Raw genomic sequence first — 11,126 nt, 5'->3', positions numbered from 1 at the left:
CCCCCCTGCACACACGCACACACACACACACGCGCACACACACACACACACGCCTGCCCACCTTGCCGTGTGCGCGCGCACACACCCTGCTTCACACACAGCTCACTTTACACACACACAGCCTGCCTCCTACACCCACACCCCAGCTCACACATCTCGCCACACATACACTCACACACACACCTGCCCGCCACGCATCCCCACACGCCCACCCCGTCCACACAAATGCCCACCTCTACACACACCGCCCCACCCCCCACCCCCTTGCAAGCACACACAGGTGCACGGGTGCTCCCCTGAGCACCACTGGCATCCCGCTGTCTCCCCACCCTGGTCGTCACAGACACAGCCACTCTGACCGAGCTGGCCTTCCTTGTCCTTTGTCCCTAGAAACATCCCTTCAGTACGACTGCAGGGGTGACTGGGGGTCAGCTGTCGTGGGTCAGCTGTCGTGTGTTTTGAGCTTTATAAAATGATACTGTGTTGGCACCTGGGTTTTTTTGTTTTCACTCAACTTTGTGGGGTAAATCTTGCTGTTGCCTGAGGTTGTGGTGGAAGCTTTTCTTGAGTCGTTTACAACTTCTGGGGGAGGGTGTGGAAGAGCGGCGACCCCCGTGGACGCCACCCCTTCCCCTGGCCTCCTGTCTGCTCCACGACCTCTAGGGGAGCTGGCCCGGTCGTGATGGGTCAGGGGCCACGGTCAGGAGGAAACACTTGTCCACAAGGGGCAGTGTCTCTGAACAGGATTTTTTACAGGTAAATCTGACTTGGGCCTAGGATTTCCAGAGGGGAGCTTGCCAGGTGACAGACAAGCACTGCCTCATTTCCTCAGGTGTGGAGGATGCAGGAGGGGTGGCCCTGGAGAGGGGAGGAGGCTGCAGTGGGGGGGGGGGCTGGAGAGGGGAGGAGGGTGTGGGAGGGGGTGCGGAGAGAGGAGGAGGGTGCTGGGTGGCCTGGAGAGGGGAGGAGGGTGCGGGAGGGGGGGCTGGAGAGGGGAGGAGGATTCGGAGTGGGGGGGGGGTCTCCCAAGGAAGGCGAAGCAGGACGAGAACGGATGGTGGTCAGTTCTCCGGAGGCGCCCACGCCTTTCCAGGAACGGCCCCAAGTCTCAGGCTCACTGGGGACCCGAAGACCCACCTGTGTCTGAGTGCAGGGGCTGCCCAAACACCGCCTGGGGAGGGTCCATGGCCCAGTGCAGCTGCCGGCAGAAGTCCTGGCGGTCATCCACGTGGATATAGTCATAGATGTTCTGGTGCATCACGTCCGTCTGCAATATTGCAACAACTGTTCCAACCTGCTTTATTCCAGTGATTAGTCACTGAAGAGCTGTCTCAGCCACAGCTGTGAAGAGAAGTCTCGCAGGAAAGGCAGGCCTTTGGCTGGAGGAGACTTCCTCCCTGGGAGGACATAGGTGTCCGGCCTGGAATGCCAGGCCCCCCACCCGCCCGCAGCCCCCCACTCATCCACCAGGCAGTGCCCTTGAGGGCAGAGCAGGAGGCTCAGAGATCAAACACCTGGGCCCAGGCTAGCCACTTTTCTCCAGGACTGGAGAACTCATCAAGCTGTGTGTCTATCATGGGGACACTTTGTGTCATATCACAAAAGTTTATTAGGAAAGTCTCCTTAAGAAGTGAGGTGGGAACCGCCAGGTGAGACCAGAGCCGTAAGGTGAGACGGGAGCTTCCAGGTGAACTGGGAGCCATCAGAGCACACGAGAGCCCGGCCAGGCCTCCTGGCCAGGGACTTCCTTCACCCTGGCTCCTCTGTGCCTGGCCGCTGCTCCCATCCATGGTACCACGAGGACCTGCAGGTCCCTAGCCCTCTTTCTGCTCCTCTGTCCTCCCACCTACCTGAGCTCTGAACACAGAGGCTAGCCCTCGAAGGCACCAGGTCCACGCTTGGAAGCTGCATTTCAGGGCACAGCGGCCACAACTGTGGGCTACAAAGACTGGCTTCCCAGGAACGTGACTATTCTGACCGTTAGCAGACATATTCAGAGTATGTTGATAAATGATGAAGGCCATGCACATCTCCCCGCGACCTTCCCTTAACCTTCCCTCACTCATTATCCACACGGAGAGCCTGGCCCAACAACACCTGAATAACCTGGCAGGTGCCCTTGGCCTCTTTGGAAACAGCCATTTCTAAGTTTGCATCATTTCTCAACAGGATCGTTACGAAAACTAGACGGAGGGAAAGTCCCTGAAGAATCAAGTCCAGAAATGAGGCTACTTTTTCAGAAAGTAACCAGTATACTCACCCAGATGGATGAGACCCGCTGTCTGTTCAAGGGGCCCTACTCTTGCCCATAGCTGCATGGCTAAGGCTCACTGGGATCCCTACAGGTCAAACAACCTCAGGAAAGCAGAAAAGGAACACGACCGTAACTCGAAGGCTGCACTACAATTACCTGTGCACTCCTTAGTCCAAAGAGATGTCTTCAGAGAAACAAGTGCTCACAGGTCAGAATGCTTGTTGTCCCTGGTCATGGTTGTCCACGTCAGAGGCTCTGGGTGTGAACGTCAGGCCAACAGGCAGAGACCAACTCCTGGTGGAGGTGAGGGCACCAGGCTTTCCCTCCAGCTCAAGACCTGATGGCTTCCACTCACCTGCCAGCTCCCACCTCATCTGGTGGCCCTGTGATCACGCGTGCCCTTCCCATAGGATGCTTTCCTAATAAAGTGTGATTCAGTATAGCACTTGGCTGAAAAGTGCCCACATCATATGCATACAGTTGGATGCGTGAGTTCCCAGATCAGGAAACAGGACACAACAGCTTCCCAGAGCCCCTTCCCTCCACCCCCCTGGGGCGGTCATGGCACAGACTGCCCACACCGTAGGCCGGTTATGTTCGTAAATGGAACGCTGTTCTTAGTGTCTGTCCTCTGGGGTTGAACATCACAGTTGTAACGTTCTCCCACGCCGCGTGTGTGGCGCCAGTTTCTCGCGTCCGCGGGGTATTTCCACCTGATTCCACACGCTGCTGCTGTGTCTGAGCAAGTCAAGCCCAGGGGTGGGGTTCCTGGGTCAGGGGTGGCAGAGGGCCAGCATCAGTGGATGCCACCAAGCGCCCTTCCCGAGCGAGGGCGCAGATCCACACGCCACTGTGGCGGTGCGTGCCAGCGCAGTCGCTTGACATTGCGGCCGACGCGAGGTGTCCCCAGCCCTCTTCATCTGAGCCGCTGTGGCGGCTGCCACGGTTCCGCACCGTGGTCTTCACCCGTGCGTCGAGAACCGATGAAATTGTGCATCTTCTCACGTTTTTGGTCTTGAGGTGTGCGTGTGAGCACATGTACGCGTGCCATGTGGGAGTGTGCGTGTCGCCTGTTTGTGTCCTTCTCTCAAATTTCCATTGAGCTGTCTTGCTGATTTGTGGCTTCCTCATCTGCTCTGGACATGGGTCCTCTACTGCGTGGGCTGTGATGCCAGAGTCACTACTCCCTGGCCTGCCTTTCTGCTCTCTTAGTGGACCTCACACGGCCAGTTCATCTGTCTGTCTCCTCATGGGTGGGGTCTTGCTCTCATCATCCTCACCCATCTCCTAACTGGGTCCTGAAGCTTCTAGAAACTTCTGCCATTTATTTATTGTGCATGCTATGAGGTAAGAGCTAGGACCAAGCTCTCTTTAAGTTTTTTAAAATGCATTTATTCGAGAGAGAGAGAGAGAGAGAGAGCAAGCACAAGCAGAGGAGGGGCAGAGAGAGAGAGAGAGAGAGAGAGAACCCCAACCAGTCTCCATGCTGACAGCGCAGAGCCCAATGCGGGGCTCAAATTCATGAACCGTGAGATCATGACCTGAGCCAAAATCAAGAGTCAAATGCTTAACTGGCTGGACCCCCCAAACGCCCCCAGGATTCATTTCTTTCCCGTGTAAATCCAGTTTACCCAGCTCTGTTTGTTGGCAAGATGGCTATTTCCCCACCACGGGACAGCGCCCCCTTCATTGTAAATCCCACACCGGGTGCACACGTGCCTGCTGTGAGCTTCCAGTTCTGTCTTGGGGTCTGTTCATCTAGCAACTGGGTCCTACAGGAAGTCTTGTGTCCGGTGTGTAAGTCCCAGTAATCACTACTCCTGCCCCCTGGCCCTGGAGACTCCCAACTTTCTGCATTCCCAAAAGCTCGTCTATCTCTACCTAGAAGAGCTGCTTAGTTTTTATGATAATGTCATTACCTCTGTAACATGATCTGACATCTTTATAATGATAATTGGAGTCCTCTGATTCACGGATATGGCATGTCGTTCTGTTTATCTGGTTCTTTAATTTCTATAAATAATGTTTTATATTTTCTGTGTGAGGTACTAAATACCACTTGGTTGACTCATTACTGGGAATTCTGTATTCTTCCCCCCTGCTGCAAATGGATGGCATCTTCCCCTCTACAGTCTGATGAATGGAAAAGACTGCTGACCTCTGAGCACTGGGCCGTCGTAGTTCCCATGGGAAGTTTGTAACAGGCACTGTCTTTCGGTCATTCTCTCGCAAGCGAGCTTTGGTGGGTGACCCCACGCTTTGTAGAATCCCAGAAGGTTGCGTCCTTGGACACCCTGTTCATGTCTCCCCACACCTTAGTTAATTAATGGAAAGGATGTGTGGGATTAACATGTAAGAGGGGCTCTGTGGCTTAACCAAAACAAGAGAGAGACCAATGGCGAGGGCATGAGAAAATCGGAAAAGACATTTCTGACTCAGGCAAATTGAAAGACATAGCCAATGTGGACACTTTCTAGGTTGGGCAACAAAGGTATAATAACTACTGTGACATATCTGACTGGTCTTAGTCTCCCTTAATCTCCCGGAGTCTGCTCCCTACAAAGCAGGGTCAGTGACAAGTGGTGGAGAGATCAGTAGAATAAGTATTCAAATAATGTATAAACAGGGACGCCTGGGTGGCTCAGTCGGTTAAGCGTCTGACTCTTGATTTTGGCTCAGGTCACGATCTTGTGGTTCTTGAGTTCAAGCCCCACATCGGGCTCTGCACTGACAGTGCGGAGCCTGCCTGGGATTCTCTCTCTGCCCCGCTGCCCCACCCCCACCCCCGCACATGCATGCATGTGCTTCTGCACATGCGCTCTCTCTCTCTCTCTCTCTCTCTCTCAAAAAAAAAAAAAATGTGGAAAAACAGACACAGCTTTGGTCAAGTAAAGCCAGCCTTATTTTAGCTCTAAACTACCGTTTCTAGAGTTAAGAATAAAGTCATGACCAGTTTTTACAGCCCCATCCCCGCAGCCCTCATCCTTTTGTGCAAATTGCACACGCACCTGTTACCTAGCCTGTGGGATTCCCAACTGCGCCCATGCCCTTGCCCTGGTTCAAACGGGGACAGCTCTCCCCCAGCTGCCAGCCTGGGGGAGAATGGAGCCCTTCTTGAATCAATAAATGTCAACGGCAACGAAAATATGCATCTAAAACCTAGCTGTTCATCAAAATGACTGCTGAACCTGAAGATACTAAAATAATTGGTTCCTGACTTACGTATTTTGCACAAGGAGCTCACGACAGCACAAAACTGTTCTGATATTTTCTCAACATGTTTTACATAAATAGAGGCAATGCCTGATTTAATGGCATTTGGAAACAATTTCTTTATAATAGAAGGCAAAATTTTATTTTACATCCAGCACTTGCAGAATAACCAAGCTCCAAAAAACAGACTCTAGTGAGCACGTTCAGACGTGGGACCAAAGCCTCGCCTCAGGACACTTGCACATCACCAAAGCCACCTCCCGGATTATGGCTAAAGGTAGGCAGTTCTGGGTGTGTCTGGAGAATTTGCAGGGCAACTCAGCAGACAGTGATAGGGACTGAAGTTGAGTTCTGAGCATGGAAAAGGCAGCCCAGACCACGTTTTTCTAGAATCAGACCCCGCACACGCAATCGAGGAGACAAAGAGAGTTTGCCATTTGGGGGCTGGAATCACGTCGTGTCCGCAGCCTGGTGCTGGCCATCTGTGGGTCCCTGAGCTCCAAGCTGCACGAGGGGGCCCCGAGGCCAGAGAGCTGTGCGAGCACAGCAACCTTGAGAGCACACGTGGGAGGGCTAAAGAGGGGAGGAAGGGCCTCAGCTGGCCATCCAGGTGCTCATGTGTCTGGGGCGGGTGATGCATTCCCCCCACTTCACATCCCCCAACACCTGCCCCGCATGTCTTCAGGAGGTGGAGGTGGACACAAGGACACAGTGATGGAGCCCAGTTGTCACCCACTGCCAGGAGCAGCCAGTGGGAGAAGAACCACGGGCCACCTCCCTGAGGCGTGGCTGGTGGTGGGGACGTCTCCCCCCCCCCCCCCCCCCCCGAGTGTCACCAGGTGCCAATGCCCCGTGCCCTGCACATGGAGGAAGAAAAGGAGGCTCAGAGAGAGCGGAGCCAAGGCTTGTCCCCGTGGTGTGCAGGGCAGCCCCGGAAGCACCTCCTGGAGATCACACCCACGGCATTTTGTCCACTTGCCACGCGGTGGCCCTGTGTGTGGGGTCCTTGCCGGAGCCACACCTCCACGTGCTGCAGGGGCCAGTCCAGGCCACAGGGTCGGCTGTCACCAGCGGCTGCCCTGTGGAAGAGTGGGTGTGTGCACGTTGTCTGTCCAAAGATTGTCCCGGGGCCAGCGGCAGGGAGAGGCCTGGTCGGTGTCAGCCATCGGTCCCAGGTTCAGGCGGCAGGAAAGCAAATGTAGAGGCGTGTGTAAGACGAGACACTTCTCGGAGTCATCTGTGCAGTGACAGACGCTTCAGTTTTGGGAATGATTCAAAGTGACAGTCTTCATGGAAATTACAGCAAATGCTCCGATCAGCCTCAGGGGCCTCAGGCAGACTTGAATTTTCCTGTGTCAGGGACCCCCATTCTCAGATCTTGGCTTCCACCGCCCTTTGCTTCTGGGCATCCCCTTGCTTTTCCGCCCGTCCTGTGGGATCTTTGTTTCCAATTCCATGTACTGCCTCTCAGCTTTCATCGCTTGGCTCTGATCCTGGATCCTGCACACATTTCCCCTCCGCTGGCAAAGGTGCTCTGGGCACCGCAGGAGGGAGGTTGGGTCCTCTGAGACCACACCCAGGCCAGGTCCGCCGGCAGGTAGCCTCCCCCAGAGTCTGGCCAGCATCCCAGTGGGCATTTCCTGCTGGCTAGCCCTGGCCTGGGGCACCTCGGTGACCTCTCCGCCACCCAGGAGCCATGGCTTCACCCTCACCCATGAGGGTGTCTCCAGAATGTGCTCCTTGCTGGGGTGCCCAGCCTCCTGTGGGCCCTGTGGCCCCTCCGCTCGCTGTGTCTCTGTCTACGGCTGTACCCCCTTGGGATCCTGTGTTAATGATTCTTTATACGAAACTCATTTTAAATCTTTATATTAAGCCAGTCAGATCACTTCACAGTTTCTGTCTCCAGGTAGGACCCTGACAGACAGATACACTGTATACCTCACTTTTCAAAGTTCTATTTTGTTCTTTCTCCAATCTGCCTGTTTGTATATTGCATCGAGTGTGTTTATAATTTTGCACGAAGAAGCCCTCTTCACAGGGGACATCTTTTTGGGGACGGCTGTGGCCCTGCAGCTAAGGTCATGTTTCTGCTTCCTGGTGCCCCACGTTCTCATCTGTCCACCACTGGCTCTGACCTGGGGCTCTGAGCTACACAAGAGTGTAAGTTTCGGGGCGCCTGGGTGGCTCCATTGGTTGAGCGTCTGACTTTGCCCCAGGTCATGATGTCACGGTTTGTGAGTTCTAGCCCCGCATCGGGCTCTGTGCTGACAGCTCACAGCCTGGAGCCAGCTTCGGATTCTGCCCCTCCCCTGCTCATGCTCTGTTGTCTGTCTGTCTGTCTGTCTCTCTCAAATATAAATAAGCATTACATTTTTTTTTTTTTTAAGTATGAATTTCGATTTGGACTTGAAGCTCAAACTTTGGATTTCTCATGAGCGACCTCCTTTCCTTCCCAGAGGCCAGGCCCTGAAGTTTCCTTTTCCCTCCCTGGGCCATGGGTGGGTTTTTTTTTATTGTACCTTTTCTTGGAGGAGGATCCAGCGTTTGGTGGGTCTCAACCCCAGAGCCTTGCCCCAATGTCTGGAATCATTCAGCCTGGGCAGGCCTGCGGCAACAGACCAAATGAATTACCTGGACATCAATAAGGGCATTTCCAGAACACGTTCTTTCCCGAATGTGCCCCATCTCTGGGGTTTCAGACAGTGATGCCGTGGCAAGGTCGCGGCCAGCAGAGGTCAGTGCCCAATACAGTTGTGACACCCTGGACACCATTACACCTCTCTTGTGACCTCGAGCCCTAGACCAAGCTGGGATGTGGAAATCCTTACCTGATAAAACCTGCGTGATAAGAAAAGCCTGGTTTTACAGGTGTGTGAGGCTGGAAGACAGAAAGCGTGTGCAAACAGTGGGACCCACCACGCCGCAGGCTGAAGAGCTGTATTTACCTGGTGGAAGCCCAGATAGTCCACGATCGTTGCTGACGCATAAAATATCATGCCTTCCGCACTCACGACCAGGGCAAAGCCATCGAGAGACTAGAAGAAACGAGAACTTTAGTTGGCTCCTGCCCACATTCTCAGAACCTTCACAATGAGAAAGCGCAAGCATTGTCTCTGCTGCATTTTCGACCATTTCTCCTGTTCTGTAGTCTGTATGTATAACCTCCAGAAACACCCACTGTTGATTTATTTGTTTGTTTATTTATGGCCGTTTTGCAATAGGTCCCAAGTGTGCAGATGACAGGGGAACTTCATCATGGTTTATAAGCCTCAACACTGTGTTCTTCTTTTGCTAATGATTATAAAACTCATCTTGTACAAAATACAAATATCATCATGGAGAGATGAGGCTCCCAGCAGTACCTGAAACAAAACAGGAGCCTCACTTCACTATATGGACTATCCCTGTTCATGCACTTTCTTCCAGACTATGTTCTGTTTTCCGAAGAGTTTTTATCATGAATAAATATCGAACTCCATCAAGTGCTGTTTCTACATCTACTGAAACAATAACATAACATCTCTTTAGTCTATTGATGTGGAGAATTTCATGATAGGTCCCTGATGATGAATCATTCTTGCATATTACAGGATAAGCCTTATCGTCACTTCTAATTTGCTCTTGGAAGTAACTCACTTTGCTGCGGAGACGCTCATCCGTATTTAAGGAAAAGCTGGCCCACGAGCGTCCCTCCTGATCTTGGTGTCAGGATCACTAGATACGAGTCAGGCCCCTCTCCCTCTTTTCCATTTCCTGGACCTACTTATTGAAGGCAAGGATAACGTGCACCTCGGAAGTTTGGTTTCACTTCCAAGAGCATTCAGCTTGGGGATGATGGGAGACAGCAAGTGAAAAGGGGAGGGTTTTAGCACCGTGTCAGTTTATGTAATGGTTGTTAGTGTATCCAGGTTTTTAATTTTTTCTTTATCAATTAGAGCATCTTAAAATATTTTCCTCTTCATTTTAAATTTGTTAGTGTCTGCTATTCACAATATTTTGATGATTATTAAATCAGTTATATCCATAATTATTTGGTGTGCGTGCATGTGTGTAGAAAAGTGCGGCATGTGGCTATGCTGTGCCTGACTTCAAATCTTTATTCAAAAGGCAAGCTTTGTAGCTCCGCCCTGCAGTGATTTCCCAGAATCACCAGTAGTGAAGATGCACAAGAGAACACAGCCACCGATTTACATGATCAACGAGCATTTCATCTATCCTCTATCTATCTATCTGTCCATCTTCTTCCTGCTCACCATCATCATCATTACGATAAAGAAAATGATAGCTGGGGGCACCTGGGTGGCTCAGTCGGTTAAGCGTCCGACTGGCTCAGGTCATGATCTCATGGTTCCTGAGTTCGAGCCCTGCATCAGGCTCTGCGCTGACAGCTCAGAGCCTGGAGCCTGCTTCGGATATAAACTTCGAAGTTTATAAACACTCCGGGTTTATAAATATCAATTCCCAAGAGCTTTTAAATTGCTAATATTGAAGATCTCTAGGCATCCTAGGACAGCAGCAGCCACCTAACCCCAAATACCCTCGCTTATAAATGATGGAAAACAACAAGAAAAGTGACACTACACAAGTCCATGCCCTTGTCCTGATGAGACCACAGGGAGCTGGTAACTTGCAGAGACATATTAGCAGAAAAGAGAGTACCAAATCCTAGTGAGCTATGAAAGGAAGAGAGTGTAGTTTCTCCTTAGGAAACTAGAGTAAAAGAGCCAATTAAATCCAATGTAAATGGAAGAAAGAAAATAACAAGAGTGAAAAAGTCAATGATATTGTTTAAAATTGTCAAATAATGAACATCATCAACAAAGTCAAATTTGGTTCTTCGAAAGGATTGATAAAAGATCAATAAAAGATCAATAAATTTGATATACCCTTAGCAAATTTTATCAAGAAAAATACAAATTACTGACACCAGGGATTTACAATCATGACACAGCCAGGCACCTGAGTGGCTCAGTCCGTTAAGCATCCTACTTTTGATTTTGGCTCAGGTTTTTTTTTTTTTTTTGGTAACAAATTCAAATTTCTTTTTTTTTAAATGTGTATTCACTTTTGAGAGGGAGGAGGGGCGGAGAGAGAGGGGGACAGAGGATTTGAAGTGGGCTCTGCACTGAGAGCAGAGAGCCTGATGCAGGGCTTGAACTCACAAACCACGAGATCATGACCTGAGCCTAGGTTGGATGCTAACTGACTGATCCACCCACGCGTCCATCAGCTCAGGTCTTGATCTCAAGGTTGTGAGTTTGAGCCCCTCATTGGGCTCCACACTGGGCATGGAGCCTACTTAAAAACAACAACAACAACAACAACAACAACAAACCTTCCCACAAAGAAAACTCCAGACCTAAATTAAAAAACAAACAAACAAACAAAACATGGGGCACCTGGGTGGCTCAGTCGGTTAAGCATCTGACTTCGGCTCAGGTCATGATCTAGTGGTTTGTGGGTTCAAGCCCCGTGTTGGGCTCTGTGCTAACAGTTCAGAGCCTGGAGTCTGTTTCGGATTCTGTGTCTCCTCCACTCTCTGCCCCTCCCCTGCTCATGCTCTGTCTCTCTCTGTCTCTCAATAATAAATAAACATTAAAAAAATTTTTTTTAACCAAAAAACCATAAAATGCCTAGGAATAAATCTAATAAAAGATGT

General features: G+C 51.2%; 1 protein-coding gene across 1 annotated transcript; it reads right to left on the bottom strand.

Annotated features, from left to right (window-relative positions):
- Positions 1-1,026: 1,026 nt before the first annotated feature.
- Positions 1,027-9,729, bottom strand: LOC125917805 (aryl hydrocarbon receptor repressor-like; the record flags this gene model as incomplete). Its single annotated transcript, XM_049623905.1, is given in 4 exon segments — positions 1,027-1,161; positions 1,163-1,267; positions 8,413-8,502; positions 9,721-9,729. Coding segments are annotated over 4 exon segments (339 nt in total), but the record flags the coding sequence as incomplete, so codon positions are not given.
- Between the last annotated feature and the right edge of the window lie 1,397 nt (positions 9,730-11,126).

Source organism: Panthera uncia, unplaced genomic scaffold, assembly GCF_023721935.1.
Source record: "Panthera uncia isolate 11264 unplaced genomic scaffold, Puncia_PCG_1.0 HiC_scaffold_2480, whole genome shotgun sequence".
Lineage (NCBI taxonomy): Eukaryota > Metazoa > Chordata > Mammalia > Carnivora > Felidae > Panthera > Panthera uncia.
Note: the sequence above shows the minus strand (reverse complement) of the source record. Positions and strands in the feature narration are given on the sequence as shown.